Here is a 23,537-nt window from a genome sequence, read left to right as displayed (position 1 = left end):
ATCTCCTGCTCCGAGAAGGTATGCCGCGTTTGCCGGAAAATAATCTTTTTAAGATGGTCACACTCTTGTCAGTGTGTCACGTGCAAGGGATGGTTGCATCGGACAGGATGTTCTGGGCTAGACCCCAAAACCCAACGTCCTCGTGGCTGCTTGCTGCTCACGCCCACGGGCGTCCCATAGTCTCCACCTTAGCGCACCCCTACTTACAACCGACATATCCTTTGCTGTTCATTTTTCAGACAAGGTAAGAGTTAGAAATATTTTGGAAACCGATTCCGATTTCGGCTTTGGACCATCTTCAGTGTTCAATTTCGTTTTGTCGTAATTATCCTTAGTATATTTGATTTTTTTAAAATAAATTTCGTATTTGCTGTAATCGAATTAATTATTTCATATTCAAATGATACATTCTAAAATTGAAATTACGTTTTTTAAAATCGAAATGAAGCCTTCCAAAATCAATTTGATAAGTACTCATGGAAAAGGTGTAGTCCTAAAAAATTTAAACTTTCCGTACAACAAATCTATGCATTAAGTTCTTTAAAGTTCTCACTGCTACCGAGTCTAACCCAGTTTAGGGACTTGAGAATTTGATGTGTCGAAATGTGGTAGGTTTCGTTCACATTTCAAATATTTTCTTACCTTTTACAATACTTGCAATGGTTTAGGTTTAGGTCCCATCCCTAGAGTAGATTTTATAATTCTTAAGTTCAAGTTCAATAGTCCAAATGATACTTTCTAAAACCGATTTGACGTTTCATAAAATCAAATTGATCTTTTCGAAAGTACTGCTGGAAAAGGTGTAGTTTTATTTCAGTCAAAACCTTATCGTTCTCAATAATGTAGTTGTTAAGTATTTGAACATGTGGCAACCTGCGAGTTGCAAGAATGATAAATAAAGGAGAGCTGGCAACCCAGTTCAGTTTTTTGGAATGAGCAGAGACAGAAGACTGGTGTTTTGATTGAGGTTGTGGGATTTGGGATGTTTTTCCTGGGTGTTCTCGTGTTTTCTTTTCTTTACAGGGTTTTACAAATAAACATTGGTCCTAGTAGAGCCGGATCCGACATTCCCGGAAGGGAAGGGTGGAGTGAGCTGGGTAAGATTTATTTTGCAACAAGTTCTCACCTGCATTGAAATGCACATATGTATGTAAGTGTGGTTATATTCGACAAGTGGAATGTGCACATACATAAGTTAACGAAGAAAGAGAAGGGAAAGTGGAAATTAAATATTTATATAACGAAAAACAAGCTTGGTGTAGAGATTGTAGTGCACGGGAAAGGGGAATATGTTAGCTGTCAAATCTAACAGGTAAGATATTCAATATATCGGCCGACATTGATTTGAACACTGTGCAATGTGTCGGTGCATTCGTTTGTACATATACTTTAGTAAGCGACTATTTTTGTCAAGAAAACGCTTAGTTTGTTCTTACAGTCTGCTTTACCGTATTCAGCAAGTGCACGTATATATAAGGTACCTCTTATCCCATATCAATTTAGAAAATAGTTAAAGAACACAAGTTACCATTTGCCTTTGCACCAGGCATGCTTAACCAACGAACCGATATCATTTCGTTACGATAATTAACGTTAATAAACGAAACAAAGTCATTTCGTTTCGTTTATTAACGTTAAGAACGTCAAATTAACGAAATGATTTTGTTTCGTTTTCTGCCATATCAAAACGAAATCAAATCGTTTATGTTGATTATTAATTTCAAACTATGCTGGCAAAGCTGATTGATGGCGGAGTCATTAAAGGTGAAAGCATTAGCCAAGCTGATTGCAACTTTTCTCATGAATTTCGGCAGTACGAACATTTCTCAGAGTATTTTTGACATTACCACCAACGAATTACACAAACAAATTACATGGAGTTTGTGTGTGTATGTTCGCTCGCTGTTAGCACCTTACGGCTTCACCATGGCTATAGCATTGCCAGCACAATTCAAACATAAAGTATCACGTTTTTGTTAACGTTTTTAACGTTAACGAAAGCTTTTCGTTTCGGTTAAAAACGAGATACAATTTATCTTGATAATTTCTTTATCGATAATATTTCGAAGTGTTTCAACGGAAACGGTGGACATTTTTTGATAAACGATTAGCTTAACGTTAAGGTGCATCCCTATGTTTGATACTTTATGTTATATTCCGCCAAAAATGAAACAATGCTTTTTATTTACTTTATTTCATCACGTTTTTAATTTTGTACGTGATAAAAGCATACGTCTTTCTTATTTGTTTATAATAAATAGTTTTATAAGAATTCGAGTTCAGAATGTTCAATTTAAATTCAGAAAATAACAAAACAACAGAAGAGCGTTTTCCTCATGCGGAAACACATTTAAAAATGAATCACCACTAACCACTATTGTTTTTCGCGTATCAATTTTTTGAGTGCGCCCCACACATTCCGACAGCTTTTGGTATTTTTTAATATTATTTTCGATTTTTTTTCTTTTAGCATGGATATTTGAAATGCTTTCTTTTTCATTTTTTAAACTTATTTTTTATATGGTTTTCGTCGGTTGAAAATGGCGGAGTTTAAAAAATAACAAAACAACCGTGATAATCATTTGATTGTCATATGACAGTCAGTAGTGACAACATGATTAAATCGGATAAACTGTTCTCGCATACATAAAATTCCGTTGAGAATTATGTATCTGTCTCACATGCATAATGGTATATGCTCTATGTTCTTTTGTTCTGTACCAGGTGTCCGAAGCCTTCCCAGTTTGAGTCCTTTTTCATGATTATAGGTTGTCGTTGGGTACGTGCGGACATGCGTGGGCGAACAAAGGAACATACATAAATTTGAGTATCAATGTTTACGTCATCGCAGGATCAGCATTGTCAATTACAAGTGTGAGTGCATTAGTAAAACTATCAGCGTTTCTTGTAGGCCAGCTTTGCCAGCATAGCTTGAAATTAATAATCAACATAAACGATTTGATTTCGTTTTGATATGGCAGAAAACGAAACGAAATCATTTCGTTAACTTGACGTTCTTAACGTTAATAAACGAAACGAAATGACTTTGTTTCGTTTACTCACGTTAATTATCGTAACGAAATGATATCGGTTCGTTGGTTAAGCATGCCTGGTTCAGTGTATACGCCATTGTGAATGATGACAAAGTGTGATCTCTTATCTGTCAACTGCCTGACAGGCTGTTCAACATGGCTACTTTTCAGCGTTTTGACAGGCTGTTCAATATGGCGGCGCCTATCTTCAGCGGGTGATAGAAAGAGATACAGAATGAGACAGCGATAGTCAAATACGAATCAGGTGATCCAATCACTTTGGAATTTTGACGTTTATGCAGAAGAGATCACACTTTCTCATCATTCACAATGTTATACGCAGATGGCTTGATGAGCACGCCTGCGTGAATAGCCCAAACATAAATGGCTGTTAATAAAAACTTGAGAGTTTAGTTTTATTTGCCATCGAAATGCGGACAGAAATTCGGATATTTCGAAAGAGTTTCAACTATTGGTTGAAGAGTTACGATAGAGCTCAGAAAATGTTTGAGCAATTTCGGGAATGGCTGTACAGATTCGATAGAAATCAGCGGGGACAGGTGGTCGAAAGATGCGAAAGAGTTCAGTAAAGAGCTGAGCATACATACGAAGCTAGAGAAATCTAGAATGGAATGATCGAAAGATGCGATAGAGTTCAGTACATCTCTGAACAGAGTCGATAGAGTGCGAAAATCAATGAACACTTGAGAAAACGATAGAAAATATGGACAGATACGACAGAAATAGTTAGAGTACCCAATAAGTACACCAAATGAAAGTTTGCAACCTTAGCAGCAGACATGTTTTAACACTTAAGGTTTGAAACTTCACTGGTGGAATACACAAATCACACACAAGATTGCGCATTGCGCATGTAAACAAAAGATCAGCTGTTTTTTATGGGCAATTTTTACGTCATTTTCCTTTAGCTCTTGTTTTTTTTTCTCTCTTTCTTTCCTTCGCTGAAGCAGTCAAATGTGACGTTGATGCGCAGAACGAAGCAATTTGAACTCGTGAATGCGCAATCTGTGTGGTTTGTGGGTGGAATACTATTTGTAAAGCTGTGGTGAATTTGGAGACATAATTCGATATTATTGGAGAGAAAACTATTGGAGTTAACTTAATAGTCTATATTTATACCAGTTACGTTTAGATCAATACAGTTGAATTTAAGAAGATAAGTAAACAATAGCCGTGTTTTTTAACACGCGCGTATACGTTTCGTTTGCGCGTGTAAAAAAACGCATATCCTCGCTTAGATAATGCTTAAGAGACCCATCTAGCGGCTGTGGTTAAACAACTAGCTACAGCAACAGGGTGTACCGAAAAGCGGAGACGCAACGCTCTGATGGCCATAGGGTATAACATAGAGCTGAATCAGTTGCGATGAATTGTGGCCACACATAGAATACATAGAATTAGTGTAGAGGGTGAAACAAAGACACATATTTCAGTTACATCTGAGTATAATGCGTATTGAAATTTAGTAGGACAAAATTTATGCGCAGCAATTTCAGAGGTGTATTTATATTTTGTCGCTTAGCAGTCAATATAAAGTTTAAGCGTAAACTGATATACGCGTGTTAAAAAACACGGCTATTATGTTGAAAGAAATTACGAAAGAACATCGCATGGCGAATATTCGCGAAAAAGAGAAAAACGTTGACAGGTCGCTGAGGAGTATTTATAATTTTTTGGTTTTTTCCTTGCAATTGATCGTGCTGCATGAAATGTTTTTTCGCTTTTTTCTCGCTCTTTTTGTGTTTTGTTTGCAAAACAATCAAATTAACAGAAATTAGGGAATTTAAGATTTGGACGTGAGTCACAGGAAAAACTTGGATGTTGATAGGCTTAAAATATTGTGTTTATTTTCTTAGGTATAAAGCATGGCAGAATTGGTGGAAAGCCTGTTAAAATCTATTGCGCGAATAGAGGAGTATTGCCGGCAGCCAGTTTGAGGGTGCTTCTTTGGAGCAAATTAAAATAAGAGCAGGAAGCTTGGAAAATTATTATGAGCGTTTTGTTGAAGCTCACCAGAAGCAAGTGCAGTGTGCACCAAAGCAAGCAAGGAAGTTGGATGGAATGGCAGCGCAAGCCGAAAACAATTATTTTGCTGCACACTCCGCGCTTGCAGACAAGGTGAAGGCTTTAACGCCTCCCCAAGCACCCGCTGTTATTGCACAACAACCTTTAGCGGCGCAGGTCAACAACACGATTTAAAGAACACTTGGGGTGATTTTGACGGAACGATTACGAAGTGGCCTGGTTTTCGTGACCGATTTATCGCGGCCATACATAACAACCAAGGAGTATCCCCAGCTTTTAAATTCTCTTATCTGAAGAAATCTTCGGTAGGAAACGCCGCTCGAACTTTGGGTGAATGGCAACTTACGGACGAAAACTATATTGAGGCGTGGGAACGGCTGAATCAGCTGTATAATAGGAAGTACCCAATATGTCGAGAGCATTTGCGTCAGCTTTTGCGGCTACCGACCCTGGAGGGAACACCGAGGGCAAATGATCTCCACAGGATGTCAAATGTTACCCACGAAGTACTACGCCAACTCCGTGCACAAGGGGTTCCAGTTGAGGGATGGGATATGATGGTTGTCCACATATTACATGAGCGGCTTGATCCTGATACAAGCAAGCAATGGGAACTACAACGAGTGTCGGAAACACCAACCATAAAACAAATGCTGGAATTTTTAGATCGTCAGGCTTCGGCGCTGGCAAATGTATCTGAAGTACATCGTGCACGCCTGCATGGAAGAAATTACGCTCTAGGTACCAGTCGTGAGCTTGGGGCAAGTGGAAGTCGAATAAGGCAAAAAGACGTGCAGAATAGCGCAAGCACGAATAATGCCAGGGGTTGTGTGGCCTGCGGCCGTGATCATGCAATTTGGATATGCGGAGAATTTGTATTATCTTTGTCAGAATTGTTTGAAACGCGGTCATACAGCTGTTCCAAGGTCGATGTCCACGTTGTGCAGGCCAGGTTAAACACAATAGTTTACTGTGTACCACAAAGGAAGTCACAAAGCAGATTTTCACGATTAAAGACATAGGTGGCCACTATCAAAGTGAAGAAACAACTAGACAGGGAGGTAAGGCAACAAAACGACAGCAGGTCGATTATGTCCACTCCGTCGAGCTTAAGCAGCCGAACGATTTTTCGGCTATCGATGGTGAAATAAAAAGAGTTGAAACGCAGTTGAATTTACTGGAAAAGCAGGAGCAATTAATGAAGAAGCACAAGGTAGTCTTGGAGCAGGAAAGGAATTGTAATGCTTCTGCTATTGAATTAAAAGAAAATCAAAAATATAGCATGCCTTTTGAATTTTATTTAGATTTTAGTCCAGCCCTGATACCGACAGTGATGGTTAGGCTAGAATCTGAAGGTCAGTGGTTCGGTCCTGTTCGAGCATTGCTTGACAGTGGAGGGCAACCGAACTTGATTGCATCCTCGCTACATAATAAGTATAAATTCGGCAGTTTGCCAGCTACGCGGAAGATGATTGGGATTGAGGGAAAGAGTATCGGTGTAAGCCGTCGGACATTTTTAAAGGTCCGGCCGTGGTTTGATGGGCGCAGCTATATAGAGGAATAGTTTTGGATATTGCCGAGTGAGAGTAACTGGGAACCAGTGCTCCCAAATGTCATAGGTAAAGCTCACACCGTTAATACGCCACTGTCAATGCCATTAGTTGATCCGGAGTATTGAAAACCACAGAAAGTGCTGGTGATCCTCAATGTCAGAGTATTTGCAAAAGTTTTAATAGCGATCGAAACGCGTTTAGGGCTTGTAGTCTGTGGTACTCAAGAAAATCTTACTGAGGAAGAAGCACATCCACCGACTTCCATTTTTAACTGCACATGTGTTGAAGAGATTGGTGAACTGGTTAAGCGGTTCTGGCAATTAGATGAAATTGCCACATTTTCCAAGCGTACGGAAGAGGAAGAAAAAGTCGAGAGGTTGTTCTTAGAAACATATGCGCGAGACGGAAACGGAAGGTTCACAGTGACGATTCCCATAAAAGAAGATGTCATCAGTATAGGGTGTTCAAGGGGTTTCGCACTCCAGCGGTTATAGCATTAGAAAGAAAATTTCTGCGCGATCCCGAGGTGAAAAGACAATACGTTGACTTTATGAGGGAATACGAAAGTTTAGGGCATATGGAGCAAGCACTAGAACCTGCTGCCACAGATGAGATGGTATACTACATACCTCACCACTGCGTAACGAAAAAATTTAGAGTGGTTTTCGACGCCGGTTGCCGAACGGATAAAGGGATTTCGCTTAACGATGTACAGATGTTGGGTGAAAAGTTACAACGGGATTTAGCCGAAATCGTTATGCGTTTCCGTAGGCATAAATTCGGATTCATAGGCGATATCAAAATGATGTTCAGACAGATGTTCGTCAATAAAAAAAGTGGAACTTGCAACGTATATTTTGCAGAGAAAGGAGCAGTGAGCCTCTTAAAGATTATTACTTAAAAGTAGGCACCTATGGAATGACATCTTCAGCTTTCAATGCAGTCCGGACGGTTATACAGTGTGCGCGAGATGCAGCTAAAGAGCATCCTGAAGCTGCAAAAATTATTGAAAATAATTTTTATATGGATGACTGCATTACTGGAGCAGGAAGTGAGGAGCAAGCTGTACACATGGCTAAGTTGGTTCAGAAGATTCTGCTAGGTGGGGGGTTTGAGATGAGGAAATGGAAGTCCAACTCCAAGAAACTGATGGAAAATATGCTATCGGATGAAGAAGGAGCGAAAATGTTTGTTGACGAAGAAAGGGCCACAGCCTTAGGACTAAAATGGAATATTGCACAAGATCACTTTTCCTCTGTTGTGAAAACTCCAAAGGTCGAAGGCGCGATTACGAAGAGAAAAATATTGAGTGCAGTTTCCCAGCTGTATGATCCAAATGGATACATTTCACCAATGACAATAATGGCAAAAATTTTAATACAAGACTTATGGCGGCTTGGCTTAGAATGGGATGCTCCTGTCAGCAATGATATGGAAGATCGTTTCAGAGAGTATTTGGAAGGCATGATACACCTTGAACAGTTCTCCTTGGAGAGATGGATCGGCATTAGCGAGGGTAAAAAATTGAAATGCACGGTTTTTCCGATGCGTCAATAGAGGCATATGGTGCCGTAATTTATGTGCGCGCCGAAAGCATGAGTGGACTGGAAAAAACTACACTTCTCATCTCCAAATCGCGCGTGGCCCCTATGAAAACGATTTCGGTGCCACGGTTGGAGCTAGCAGCTGCTGAGCTCCTATCACGCTTGCTGATTGACGTCACGCGCGCAATGGAGTTTTCCAATATTGACTACCACTTGTGGACAGATTCCCAGGTGGTGCTGCACTGGATTGGTAAGATTCCAAGAAATCTGAAAACTTCCGTAGCAAATCGAGTGTCTTCAATACAAACAAATACCGACATAAAGAAGTGGAGATACGTGAACACGAAGGATAATCCCGCTGATATGTTAAGTCGCGGCATGAAGCCATCGGAGATTGTGAAAAGTAGTTTGTGGATGCATGGCCTGGATTGGTTACGGCAAAACCCGTCGTGCTGGCCAAGTTGTGTGTTTGTGCCAACCACGGCGGCGGAGGCTGAGGAGGAGTGCAAAGTATTTTCGGTGCTAAGTATAAAAGAGACGTTGCAAATACCAACACGTACGACGAAAGAGACGGTAGCCTTGCTAGAATATGTCGATACCTTGAACAGAGCGGTAAACACGGTTGCATACCTGTATAAGATCATCTCGAACGCCAAAAAGCACGTCATATCTGGCAGAAGGAAGAGAGGTGAGATAGTTCACACAGCACTGAGCAAAGAGTACCGGGCGAAGGCTATGAACCTTTTACTAAGACAAGTGCAAGAGAAGTTTTATGACAAAGAGATTGCGTGCTTGAAGGTTGGAAAACCGATTCCAGAGCACAGCAAAATTGAGCCTTTGAAGTCAATATTAAAGAAAGGTCTTCTCAGAGTACATGGTCGTTTGAAAATTCAAACCTAGATGAGAATTGTTCCAGTTGGGTCGAGATTGGGATGGTTGATCATGGATCACGCTCATAGGGAAACCAAACATGGCGGCGTACAGGTAATGATGCAGTTCATTAGACAGAACTATTGGATTCCTCGTCTGCGTAGCTTACTGAGGCAATATTTGCATAGATATATGGTTTGCGTGAGACACAGTCAAAGAGTCGAGTCGCAATTGATGGCAGATTTACCTGCCGATCGAGTGCAAGCAGGGAAACCATTCCTACATGTCGGAGTGGATTATGCAGGGCCTATTGACATAAAGATGATCGATAGAGAAGGAACCAAATTATACGGCAGAAGGTATGGGTTGCTGTTTTCGTATGCTTAAAAACAAGAGCTGTACACTTGGACGTAGTGAGCGACCTTACAACGGTGGCATTTATTGCTTGCTACGAAAGATTTGTCGGGAGTCGAGGGCGATGTGAAAGAATCTATAGTGATAACGGCACAGCATTTCTTGGAGCAGCTAAAGAGATGAAGCGAGCTGTAGAGAGTTGGTATAAAAGCGACATGTTCCAGCATTTGTCAACGATGGGTACGGAGTGGAAATTTATGACACCGGCCGCTCCACACCAAGGTGGTATATATGAAGCAGCAGTCAAGTCAATGAAGCATCACCTTATTCGTGTCATATGGCTGCGTGTGCTACCTTTCGAGCAACTAAGGATGCTGCTTGCACAAATCGAAGCAATACCCAACTCACGGCCCCTGCACCCTTTGAATGACGACCCAGAAGATCTACAGGCGCTAACACCTGGTCGTTTTGTAATTGGAGAGCCGTTAGTGCTACCGTTGCCTTTTGATATATCAGATACACCTTCAAGTAAGGGGGTTGTTCTATGGAGAGAAAGAGAACGCATGGTGAAGACCTTCTGGGAAAGATGGCATAATGAGTATTTGACATCACTTCAAGAGAGGAAAAAATGGAAGAGAAGCTCGGAGCGGGTGCAGCTAGGACAATTGGTACTCATTAAAAGCGAGAATTTTCCTCCTGCCCAGTGGGCTTTGGGGCGCATCATCGAACTTCACCCAAGTACAGACAACCTAGTGCGGTCGGTGACAATTCAGACTGCGACAAACCGTCTCCGCATGCTAGTGCAAAAAATTTGCATCCTGCCTATGGAAGTCTAAACACATGAGTTATGTATGTAAATATCCCCTCGGATTGGAAAACCGTAGGTTTTCGGGGGGACTGTTAAGTATTTGAACATGTGGCAACCTGCGAGTTGCAAGAATGATAAATAAAGGAGAGCTGGCAACCCAGTTCAGTTTTTTGGAATGAGCAGAGACAGAAGACAGGTGTTTTGATTGAGGTTGTGGGATTTGGGGTGTTTTTCCTGGGTGTTCTCGTGTTTTCTTTTCTTTACAGGGTTTTACAAATAAACAGTAGTATTTGTCGGCTTATATTCAATGCCCTCCATCAGAAATCTTAACGAAAATTAGTTTTAGATGGTAAAATGATCTCTTACCTTTCATATATGTCATTAATGCCAGGTTTAAAACTTAGCTCAAAACGTATTAATTCTGATTTCGAAAATTTCTCTATCAGCAAAAAAGTTTTGTTTCAAAAGCAAACCCCTCAATAAGCATACATTTTAATTCCCAGCTCTACTAAAGCCAGGACCGTCGAGAGGGGGGGGGGGGGAGGTGAGGGGATCATTTACCCCGGGCCCAGCCTTGGAGGGGCCCGGGAATCTCAAAATGCTATCCACGCTTTTTGCCATACAGACAATAAACAAAGCACTCCTTTAATCAACTTTCGTAGATAGCAATCATGTTAAATTTCAACAAATTTTATAAATCTCATAACAGGTCTGCACCCCGCATAAGGTGTTGCTGGTGCATAAGGTCGGCTTTGTAGCATAAAGTTGAATTCGTTTTCTGTTGCAGCAGAAAAATTCGGAATGATGCAAATTCCTATACAGCGATATACATTAGACTGGGTCGATTTATTAGCCGATATCGCGCCATCGATTTTTCGATAGAATTTGGGCTCAGGAAAAAAAGTTCTACTACGTATACCCAAAAAAATAATTTTCGAGCTTGGGAAAAAAAATGGCGAAAGGGTAAATTTTTTGACCAACACACTCCCCAAAACCCAAAAATATTTTTTTTTGTAAATGAACAATTGTGGTGTTTCGCAAACTCGGCAACGGAGTGGAGGCACCACAATTGCGTTTAGGTTAGATTTAAATGAAAGGAAAAGAAAGGCGAGAGATATTTCTCGTTATAATAATTTCTTTATTATAGTGAAAAATTAAATTTGAACAATAAATTACCTTCTTTATAATAAAATGTGGCGGGGCTCCTCGGACAGTGTTAGCTCTGGTTCGCTCAACGATCGCTGGAAAAGTAGACGGTTGCCTTGTCGAGGACAACCGTTGAACCGCGGAAAAAGTCTCCGGTTTTAAGGGGAAGCTTCCCCACATAGTTGTACCGGCATGCATGTATATGTGTACGGACAACATAACCCTACCTATGTACACATATACATGCAGGTGGGCGAACTAGGTGTCGATAATATGGTGCTATTAGGGTGGCGCAAATTAATGAGAATTTAGGCGTCGGGCCTAAACATGCCGGCCCCCTTGCGATACGCAACAGCCCAGACTCCGCCCGAGCGTCCCCGACCACGATTTGTCTTAAAACTAGATTCTAAAATTAAATGGTGCGCGCCGGATGGCGCGACGGCATCCTCCTTGCCTTCGCCGTGACCTAGAGCTAGGACGATAGAAAAAAAATTAATGGAAACCGTAACATATATTTCTTGCCATTTGTATAAAACTTCATTTATTTCGGGAAAATACAATATACATGTATAAGCTTATCATCAGCTAACTAACTCTAAATAGCCATTGAGGTATATCAGATCGGGTGGGTCCCGGAGAGTACCCACCCGAAGATCGTGCTTTGCGCGAGCAGCGATCCGAAGGATGGTGGCAATGTGCCCGACGTCATGATTTCGGCGTAGACGTCGCCGCCTAGGACGAGGCGAATTGGGGTGGACGCATAAAAGTGGGGGTCCGCAAGACGGATGTGCTCGTAAGGAGCCGCGACGCTGGGGTCGACGTTGTACGTTGGACTGACGCGCCTGAACTCGTGGACGCAGACTGCGTGAGTCGTCACCGTCTTACTCTGCCCATGTTTGCCTCTAAAACGAATAAAACAGCCGGTTTCGCCGTCGGCGTTGGTTGTCGGCAGTGCTAACTCTCGCGCCAGCCTGCGGTCGATCGTTGTGCGGGGGGAACATGCGTCTATGAGTGCACGAATGAGGTGCAGACGCCCTCCGGCTTCCACCTTCACGATCGCAGTCGGCGCCAGAGCAGCCATGGGCCGAAGAGTTGGGCCGGCTGAGGCGCGGGCCGGAATGACCCCGTTCCGGAAGGAACTGTGTTGGGGTAGCTGGCGCGGCCGAGTGGCTAGTCTACCGTCTCGATGGTCTTCCTTCACGTATCGTATCTCGCGTAGCTGGCGCGGCCGAGGGGCCAGTCTACGATCGCGCGTTGGTCGATGTGCTTGCGTTCGTTGTTGCGTAGGTGGGCGGAACGGCCGTGATTCCGCTCCACTTTTTCCTCGTCGCTCGTGTGCTAATAGGGGTCGGAACGGCCGTGGGTCCGATCCCCTAGTGTCGGAATTAACTATATGGGAGCCCGCTCCACTCCCGGATGGCAGTTGTGGTTCTTCTGCAAAGGCCGACTCGGACGCGTGGAGAGACAGCGCCTCATCCATCATCCCGTCGTCCACCTCTTCCATCGTAGGCATCTGCTCATAACCTTCTCCCTCTTCTTCCATGACTAGCTGGTACCAGCTCTTCGGCGGCTCTGGCTCGGACGACAAGTCCTCCATGGAAAGGTGCAGCGTGGTATGATGATTGCTACCACATCTTCGGCACCTTCCTTTGCTAGTGCAGTCTTTGGCACGATGTACCATTGAAAGGCAGTTTTGGCAGTACTTGGCCTTTATAATTTCGCGCAGTCGTTGCAGCGGCGACTTCGCGCGGTAGATCGGGCATGACCTGATTGGGTGTTTCGCGTCACATAAGTGGCACGGCTTTGGGTAACGAGCGGCCTGGCGCTCAGTCCTCCTTCTTAGCGAAGCGTAACGAGTCATTCTATTGAGAGTATGGAAGAAAATAAAGGAATCTCGTTGAGTTGTTATGACTGTGTCACGCTTTCGGTGGCGAGTAAGCCCCAATTCTATTATCGGCGCTTTTGAAATTTCGCGCGTGAGTAGGGTGAAAACATGTCTAAAAGCCTACGAGAATATATTCATCTCGCGTACGTTATGTGCGTTGCTTCTTTCCCCGCACGTTATGTGCCTGGGTCATTAGTGCCTTATTCTGTTTAATTTTGTGTCATCCGGTAGCGCTTCAGCTAGTCAGGCATACTAGTGCTGCAGAAAAATTGACATTTAAGTTGCTTGCTACTCACATTTTGGTACCGAACCGGGTAGAGAGTGTATCATGTGGGATCTTGCGAGTCATTGTTATTTGTGTTGTTGGTGCTAAAAAACCGACAACTTTCCTGCCCGCCACAAAACAAAAGTGTTTGGACGGCAAAATTGTATGCTATATAAAGAACAAATATAAAATCTTCGTTTTGGACGACGCGAAAAATTTGTCGAATGACCCATTCTTTTGTATTGCCCTTCGATTATTTGTTCAGCTTTTCACAATTGCGCTTGTAGTTCTGTTTTATTGATGGTTTTTACTAAAAGGTACGGTTCCCGAAGTGTATTTGGCTCCGATACCGATTTGCCAGAAACGGGTTTTTGGGTACCCGTTTGCATCTTCTTATGCATCCCTAATACAATGTACATTTAAAAACCCGGCATATATATGTACATACGTTGGTACAAGTATATGGGCAGTCAGTGCACGGACTTTACCGCATTGGTAGATTGACCTACCTTTTTGGTCCCTTTTCATTTTCTACTACTTTTACGACTTCTGCTACCAAAACTAAGATTCTACCAATATTTCAGTATTTTCGCGCTGAAAACGTATGCTGCATTACAGTATTGAATTGCCGAGCCCACCCAACTAATCTTAGGAGGGGATACTGATTAAATCAGTCAATTTTTGAAAAACTTTGTGAACAACTTTAAACAAGAAGTAAATTTTTGATGAGATAAATAGCCATTTTTTTTTGAATAATTTGAAGAAAAAAAGTTTGACGTAAACGGTAACATGCCGAAATCGGTTATTTTGTGGCAGTATTTTGGTACTTTGTAATATGGTTGTTGTGATTAGACGTTTTGGTACATTGTGTTAGTACTTCACACTCACAATACATGAAAAAAGTGAGTATCGTATAGTCATAAGCTATGTATAAACAAATGTATGTGCTTTTGTCTTGTTTACGTGTTTTAAAAGTGTCATTTCCTTGAAATGCGCGTTATTGGTTTTACAACAAATGATTAATGGTTTGGTACAAATATGAACCGTAGCGGTTGTTTTCTTGGTAAAAACTACCAACTACTACCATTTTCGTTTTTTTTTCCAACATTTTCCTCTTAAAAAGTCCGCGTACTGGTAGATATTTACCGGCAGCAAGACAAAAAAAATTGCGCACATTCATACACGCCCGTGTATAGAAAGTAAATTCCTCAGAATTGAAACAAACGGGACTAATCGAAAGATTTTTTCCGTTGTTTCATTCTTTTTACTACGGCGCGTGGCCGTAGTACAATCGTTTGCGGATTTTTGTATGCAGAATAAGGGTAAGTAAAATTTAACATTCAATTAAAAATATGGTTAAGAACTTATTGATAATTAAATTTTTATCTTTTCAGGTGATTCTGGTGGATGGTGATGGTCATCGGACAGGGCGCCAGTTTTTCTTGGTTTTTCACTGTTTTTTTTTTTTGGTTTTGTATGTACCGGCATCACAAAAGGGGTGCTCCAACTGCGGCGTCGGCCGCGCCGTAAGTTGTCACCTTTTTTGCGCTGCCCATTTATGCATGTACTAATGGATTTTTTTCTCTTTTTTCGTTGCAGATTTTGTCATCATGCACTTGTAATTTCCACAATATCTAAAAAATGTTAAAGGTTTGAGTGAAGAAACCACAACCGGTGTACACAATTTGTATAAAATGATGAAGGATGGTCGCCTTGGTGTACCTGCCATTAATGTCAACGATTCTGTAACAAAGAGTAAATTTGATAATTTATATGGTTGCCGTGGATCGTTGATCGATGGTATTAAACGCGCTACAGATGTAATGATTGCTGGTAAAGTATGCTGTGTTGCCGGCTATGGTGATGTAGGCAAGGGTTGCGCACAGGCTTTACGTGGTTTTGGTGGTCGTGTTATTATCACCGAAATTGATCCAATTATTGCACTGCAAGCTGCTATGGAAGGCTATGAAGTTACAACTATGGAAGAAGCATGCCAAGAAGCAACTATTTTTGTTACCACCACCGGTTGCAAGGACATCATTACTGGCGCTCATTTTCAACATATGCCCGACGATGCAATTGTATGTAATATTGGTCATTTCGATTGTGAAATTGATGTAGCCTGGTTGAATGCCAATGCTAAAGATAATATTAATGTTAAACCTCAAGTTGATCGTTATACGTTGGCAACGGTGAGCGTTTCATATATACACGAAATTTCAAGAGTCTTTTGCAATATATCCACCGACACTTGACGCACAGTGCCATTTGAATCAATACAACGTGGAACAATTTTACCTAACATTTGGTCAGTTTGATTGAATTTCGATGGTGCCTCACAACCGATTTTCATTGATTTAATATAAAACTCCAAGGCGTTATTGAAGACGTGTGAAGCCCAAACGCGTACTTCGGAATTCTTATCTCTTGTCCACGATTCCAATATTGATATTATTAAATCGAGTGTAGATGGTGCTGGATCGGTTTCAATGATTGCTTTTGCGAGTGCATTCAACTCGGGCAATGATTCATTCAAATGTTTTGCCAAAAAACTATTACGTTCATCTTCTTATGGAGAATCAAATTTAATTTTTAAATGCTGAGCGCACGTAAAGAAATTTTTGCAAGCAATCTCAAATATAACACTGCCATCAATGGAATCCGCGGTATCAACTCCACCAATTCGTATAAAATCAGTGCCCAATTTCAAACTAATTGGCAGCAAAGGCAAATCATTAAACGGTGCCTCCATTGGTATGCTGAAAACATCCTCCATTATTTGCTTACGATATTTTAACGGCGCCGGTAATTGCTCTTGAGTAGCAATTATTTGATTACAAATACTCAACAGAGTCCTAAGAATAGCCGACATTATGGTTTGATCTTTCGTACCTGTCAGCTGTTGAATTAAAATAATTTTTTGTTGCCGCCGCAAGATAAGCAACAAGATAAAGGTAGTAGTTCAATTGGTTATCTCTCTAGCGATGGTAATACAAGCGACTTCAGTTTTACCACGCATCTTTCTTGGGTATGGCAAATTGCATGTGAATATACTACATTCCGATTCATACATTTTAAATTCTGAGAATGTCCATAATCTCAATGATCAATTGAAGAATGGCTGCATTTTAATACAAGGCTATGGCATACGGCCACCTGATCGCTTGTGTTATGAGGCATTCCCCTTCGATCGTGATGATCCATGTCAGCGGACATGGTCTAACCATAAAGCTGTACAACAGCTGGCTAATTATTTAGAGTTAGAACATAACTGTGGTTTTCTAACATTCCTAAATACCGGTGTACCCGATATTGGTTGCGAATTTTTTGAGCTGCAAGTACGTTTAAAATATCCCAAGAGTAAAACAAAATCAGCGGTCCCAACAACCGCGGGCGTTATAAGCAGCAAAACAAATGTGCCAAATTCAGCTGCGACAGCTACTGCAACAACAAGCACGGCATCAAAAAACAGCACAAGAACCACAAGGGTTAAGTCTTGTTAGTCTTGTTCTAAGTTCGCGAAATGCCGCTGGTGTAGTTGCGCAATGTCTAGACCGGGAAGGTAGTCCGGTGTTTGGTGCATGGATCCAAAGGTTTAGATTCCGCACCGATTGTGACCTCCCTTGTACAAATTATTCTCAATCCTGACTGTCGCCCCGTGCGAGGATTACGAGCGCTGATTGAGCGCGAATGGATACAGGCAGGTCATCCATTTGCATCACGTCCTCGCTACGCATGCTATACGCCTGCACAGAGTCGTTCGAAAAATTCGGATTCAAGTATATACGCAATTCCCATGCAGTTTTGAATGTAGTTCACAATTGCTAATTTTATTGTATGAGCATAGTTACTTCTCGCAATTTGGAACATTTTTATGGGATTCCGAATGCGAACGCCACGAACTGAACGTACATACCCGCACGACTAGTCTATGGTCATATTTAAATCGGCCAGATATTTTGAAAAATATGCTAATTCCGTTATATGAACCCAATTCAAATGTTATTAGGCCTAGTGTTGCGCCAATCTCACTGGAGCTTTGGAGGAGCCTGTATCTGCGTTGGACAATTGAGCATACAGAGAACTTGAATGAAGACCTGACCGAGAGTATTCAGAAGTTCACAACCTACGTCTTTGAGATAATGTTAACTTTTTAATCGTATATAAATGCAAACAACTTGTGAAACTTATGCGTGTATACATGGAAACATACCTACGACACCGACGCGTCAGGCCCATGTGAATTTAAACTACTGGTACTCACCGAAATTGATGAGCTTGCGAAAGATGTTAAACCGACATTATGTCCTACAATGGGAAGGTATGGGAAAAATATACGTTCACTTCGTTAAATAAAATATCTTTGTTGTTTTCAGCAGAGATAATTACAATTCCGTGCTAAACTAAGTCTGTAAAATGGGGTCTGGATCCCCAGTCTGGTGGTTTCAATCTTCCACACTCCGGCAAGCGTGCCCTCGGTTATAGAGCTGAAGCCAAGAGCTTTAAGGTAGATGTTCATCGTGTCCATATTTGTGGTTAACATGTTGCTGAGGATGCACCGATGATGCTGATAATGTGAGTAACTATTTTAAATAGGTATTGATCAATCTAACGCCCCATTTAAGTTTTACCACTGTGTCTTGTTACTCGCTTATGACATGGCACCAGTTTATCCCCCATTTCCCCGCGGATCAACCTATAGAAATTTATAAAAAAAGTGTCTAGCAAAGTACGTTTCCTTTCGCATTTCGGCTTATTGCGAACGTTTTTCTTCTTTTCTGTTCTTACACGTCGGCAGAGTGTGGTTGTGAAAAATGCAAAATAAAGTACAGTTCTGAAAGTATAGGTACTTAATAAACAGACAGATTCAGATGCCTTGCCGCTCGGAGTCGGCATAAAACATGTAGGTATCGTCGGGCCAATTGGTAGCGAAAACCAAGAGGAGCACGACGCAAATTGTAAGAGAAGCTTGGCCCCAGATCTCTTCGGAGGCTATCGCGCCTTACATTTATTTTTTTTTTTTATTAAAACTGGTACAAAGAATTCTTGACAGTAATCTGTTAGGACAGTAATCATTTTGCAAATTTTTGTCCTAACTTCCAACTAGGCTGGCTGTCTAGGCAGCATAACGCACATAATGCATACAGATGCAACAAATTACAACTCTTCAAAAAGTCGTTTGACATTCCTTCCCGTAAATTTTTGTCCTAACTTCCAACTAGGCTGGCTGTCTAGGCAGCATAACGCACATAATGCATACAGATGCAACAAATTACAACTCTTCAAAAAGTCGTTTGACATTCCTTCCCGCAAATTTTTGTCCTAACTTCCAACTAGGCTGGCTGTCTAGGCAGCATAACGCACATAATGCATACAGATGCAACAAATTACAACTCTTCAAAAAGTCGTTTGACATTCCTTCCCGCGCCACCAACGCTTCAAAAGCTGCAGGGAAATAAATAAACTGGAATTGCATATAGCAAACTATCCCAAGCGGCGAGGCATATTCGGGTGCTCATTTCGCATGCTCACCTTTTTCCTCAATGGGGGTATGCATCCATATAATACATATGACCTCAGAACGCGTCAATTCCTACCCCGCTTATTACGGTGGAGGATGTCAGTTGTCGTTACACGGATAACACTCAATGGATCTATAACAATCTGGAGTTTGTATAGCTTTAGATACGAGATGGGCTTTGCACGGTCCAAGTGGAGCTGGCCAAACGACACTATTCAACTTTTGGATGACGATTTGGTATCAACCTCTAGTATGATGCACAAAGGTTCTCATTTTCGTATTGCACGCTGTCATTGGCACTTGCATGATTTACTCGGCTTGTATCTAAGTCCATTAGAGTAGATGATACGTGAATTCCCAGAGGTTAAAGCAAAGGGCAGAAATGGGTACAGTTAGTGGACGCGATTGTTTGACGGGGCGTCAACAACTATGTCCGCATACGGCAGCCTTCCTATGGTCAACGCTGACGCGTTGTAATGGCTCTATATTCCGTCCTTGGCTTTGACAGAGTTAAGCTTTTGTGCGGTCCTGCTACCCAGGGAGTATTCACCTTTTCATTCTGAAATTTCGCAAAACTCTTTTCCGTTAAGTAGGTGGAAGAGTTCCGACGGAATGAATGGAACTGTCGACTTTTAATACGTGGCATGCAGTTGGATAGCATTTATGCATGTATGCCATCAAAATTAATGAGCTATGAAGCTGAATGCTTAAAAAATATCGTCTGATAATATCGTCTGATATTTTTTTTTTTTTTTTTTGAAAGGGTTTGAGGTTAATTGAGGTTTGGAAAAATCCAACTCATTTAAAAATGCTAATGTCTGGGGCAGATGGGTTTTCCAATCTGCGGTAGGCTTTTCCGGTGTCCTCGCTCTGAGTCGGGGTTTGCTTTGTAAGCTTAAGAATAGAATGGGCTGAGTCTCTTTAGGTTCTGTGGCAGATAGAGTATCTTCGTTAGGTTATTGGGTGGCCTCGTATCGGGTGAACGAGAGCTGGGGTTGACTTTTGGAAAATGTGAAGACGAGGGTGATTTTTTTTTGATTTTTCTGAAAGGAGGTATGTGGAAGAACGGAGGGATTGTTAAGAGGAGCACGTGGTTCTCTCACAGTCTGTCTCCGTGGGAAGAAGGATCAGTTTGACCAAAGGTCGTCTGACTTGACCCTTCTCGGTTCTGAGGTCGACAACATGTACTCGGTTATCTTCGCCGGGGTGTACGTTGACGACTCTACCTAACCTCCATTCGTTGGGAGATAAATTGTCCTCTTTGAGGACAGCGAGATCTCCCACTTTTAGATTTTCTTTGGGATGCTTCCACTTCACTCGTTTTTGGAGTTCGGATAAATATTCGGTTTTCCATCGCCGGCAGAAGGTTTGATGGAGGGCCTTGAGCTTCTGCCATCTATTTAGCATGGAGGCAGGGCTTTCGTTCGCATCCGGTTCTGGCGGCGCCAGAAGATGGCTGCCGGTGAGGAAATGTCCTGGGGTTAGTGGCTCCAGGTCCGTTGGGTCATTGGACGCCGGGCTGAGAGGCCGTGAATTTAGGCATGCCTCGATCCGGCACAAAAGGGTTTGGAACTCCTCCATGGTATATTTATGGAGAGAAGCGACCTTTTTGAAGTGGCTTTTGAAGCTCTTCACTCCCGCTTCCCACAGGCCGCCCATATGCGGAGCGCCGGCGGGAATAAAATGCCAAGTTAATGCTTGATGGCTATACTTGGAGACTGTTTTGTCTCGGCTTTCTGCCAGGAAGGCTTTGAATTCCATCGTAGAGATCGGGAAGCTCCGACAAAGTTCGTACCATTGTCGGAGTAGATGTTTTTTGGACATCCTCTTCTCGCGATAAACCGCGAAAAGGCTGCGAGGAAGCATGGGGTGCTCAGGTCACTAGTGGCCTCTAGGTGGATGGCCTTAGTGGAGAAACAAACAAATAGGCATACGTAGCCTTTGGACAGTCGACATCCCCTACCGCGGTAGCTTTTTATGTCGAAAGGCCCCGAGAAATCTACCCCGGTATTGGTGAACGCGCGAGTAAAAGTAGTACGTTCGCAGGGAAGGGTACCCATAAGTTGGGACTGCGCCTGCTTCCTGTGAATAATGCAGGTTTTGCAATTGCGGATGATGGCTCTGATCATTGTCTTGACATTCGGAATTCAATACTGGGTTCGAATAAGGCGGAGCATAAGTTGGTTCTCGCCATGAAGGGAATCATGATGAATCATCATGACTGCAAGGCGAGACAGCCTGCAATTGTAAGGCAAGATGATCGGATGACGCTCGGTGTACGACATGTCTTTTGAGGCCCCTAGACGCCCCCCTGTTCTGATAATATCATCTTTGTCGATGTATGGGTTGAGTGACAGGATTTAACTTTTCCGATCAATAGGTTCCCTATTTTTTAATTGTAAGTATTCTGTACCGTAGGATATTTTCTGACATACTTTTATTAGTGCTTGAGTCGTTGCCTTAATCTCATCGGCTGAGATTGTGCTCGACTTTTCGTGGCATACCGTTTTTGTTTTAGGATGCGTTCTTTTTATAAATCTCCTAACGTAGGATAGGACTCTTAGAGCTCGTGGCAAGTCTGAAAAACGATCGAGTATATCTTCTTGTTCAGCCTGTGTGACGGCATACGACTGTGCTTTCACTTTCTTCTCCTCATATGATGTATGGTAGTCCGTTTCCTGTACTGGCCATTGGATCTTGTCCTCTTGTAACCAAGGTGGTCCCTGCCACCACAAGAGTTGTTGACTAACTCACCCGCTGGTAGGCCTCTGCTTCCTAAATCCGCTGGATTTGATTCTGAATCCACATGTAGCCAGTCCTTGCTTCCGACCATGTCGATGATCTTCGTGATGCGGTGTGCGACGAAGGTTGACCAGGAACAAGGCGGTTTCCGTAGCCATGCGAGGACAATGCTGGAATCAGTCCATAGATGAATGGTGATGGGTCCTAATTTGACGCTCCTACAGATTGAGTCAATCATCTCTGCGAGCAATACTGCACCGCAAAGTTCCAGACGTGGGAGGGAGATTGTCTTCACTGGTGCGACTCTGGTTTTTGCCATAAGTAGGTGTGTATAAACATTATTCTCCTTTTTGACGCGCACGTACACGGCTGCTGCATATGCTTTCTCCGACGCGTCACAGAAGCCGTGGATTTCAACCTCGTCTTCTGGTGAGAATTGTACCCAACGTGGTATTCGAATCCTATCTATTTCCGGGTAATCTTGGGTGAAGGTGTTCCACCGCTCCAATGTCGTTGGTGAGACTGGCTCGTCCCACCCTGTACCTTCTAACCAAATGTTTTGCATAATTATTTTTGCCACTATGACCATTGGGGCAAGCCACCCTAACGGGTCAAAGAGTTTGGCAATAACTGACAGGATCTCTCTTTTTGTTGGCATGTTAGGGTTGTCTAGTGATCCCGCTTTGAAATAAAATAAGTCAGCATGTGCGTTCCACCTTATACCTAATGCTTTCACTGTGCTTGTGTCTTCAAAGGCTAAGAAGTCCTCGCTGAGCAGATCCGATTTCGGGATGTCTTTGAGAACCTCCTCCGAGTTTGATGTCCACTTTCGTAATGGGAACCCTGCCGAATGTAAAACCTGTCGAATTTCGTTTCTTGCCATAATGGTGGAGGTGAGGTTGTGTCCTCCTGCGAGGACGTCATCTACATTCATACATTGCTGGAGTATGTTTGATGCTGTGGGATGGGAACTTTGTACATCGTCAGCCAACTGTAACAGCGTTCTTATAGCAAGATAAGGGGCACAATTAACTCCGAAAGTTACCGTTTTTAATTCGTAGAGTCCTATTGGTTCGTTCATGTCTTTTCGAAAAATAATTCGTTGAAATTTGGTATGATTATCGTTCATCCAAATCTGCCTATACATTTTCTCTATATCACTGTTGAAGACGTACCGATAAAGTCTCCAACGAATGATGAGAGTCGGGAGATCTGCTTGGAGTACCGGGCCTGGGAGCAAAACCTCGTTCAGACTTGTACCATTAGCAGTCGGACTTGAAGCGTTGAAAACGACCCGGACTTTAGTGGTTGTGCTTTCCGCCTTTACCACGGCGTGATGGGGCAGGAAATAATTATCAGGGTCATCTGCTGCGATTGTGCCCTTAATTTTGTGCATATGTCCGAGCGTTTGGTATTCTGAAAGTACCCTTATGTATTCATTCCCTAACTCCGGATTTTTCGTTAACCGCGTTTCATTTCGATAGAATTGCGAGCATGCGCGTTTAAGGGACCCTGCTAATTTTCGTTCTTCCGGGTATTCCTGTCTAAATGGGAGTGACACGACATATCTTCCATCTTCATTTCTCTTTGTGGTTTCTCTATATAATTTTTCACAATATCTGTCATCGTCGCTAGGGCTTTTAATTTTCGGTACATTTTCCAACTCCCAAAAGGCTCTTAGTTGGTTGTCCAGCGCGACTTCGTTGTAAAACGACACTATGTTCTTTGTTGGATTCGGTGCTTCAATACGACCGGTTAGTATCCAACCGAA

At 42.4% G+C, this 23,537-nt stretch overlaps 2 protein-coding genes across 10 annotated transcripts in view; one reads left to right on the top strand and one right to left on the bottom strand.

The window, feature by feature from the left end:
- Positions 1 to 23,537, bottom strand: part of LOC137236678 (probable cytochrome P450 313a4) — a 202,487-nt gene that overhangs the window by 126,616 nt on the left and 52,334 nt on the right. The window lies entirely within an intron of this gene.
- The window catches only part of LOC137236681 (adenosylhomocysteinase-like), a 505,973-nt gene continuing 497,224 nt past the window's right edge, over positions 14,789 to 23,537 (top strand). For 5 of the 8 annotated variants that reach the window (XM_067759580.1, XM_067759582.1, XM_067759583.1 and 2 more), the window contains exons 1-4: positions 14,789 to 14,825; positions 14,898 to 14,948; positions 15,103 to 17,824; positions 17,883 to 18,078. In XM_067759580.1, coding sequence (XP_067615681.1) covers positions 15,198 to 15,758 — 561 coding nt within the window. In that variant the 5' untranslated portion in view covers positions 14,789 to 14,825; positions 14,898 to 14,948; positions 15,103 to 15,197 and the 3' untranslated portion in view covers positions 15,759 to 17,824; positions 17,883 to 18,078. Of the gene's footprint in view, positions 14,826 to 14,897; positions 14,949 to 14,969; positions 17,825 to 17,879; positions 18,079 to 23,537 lie in introns of those variants that run through there. The other 3 variants (XM_067759587.1, XM_067759585.1, XM_067759581.1) reach the window with 3 other exon arrangements.

Source organism: Eurosta solidaginis, chromosome 1 (genome assembly GCF_040869045.1).
Source record: "Eurosta solidaginis isolate ZX-2024a chromosome 1, ASM4086904v1, whole genome shotgun sequence".
NCBI lineage: Eukaryota > Metazoa > Arthropoda > Insecta > Diptera > Tephritidae > Eurosta > Eurosta solidaginis.
This window is presented reverse-complemented; position numbering and strand designations above follow the sequence as displayed.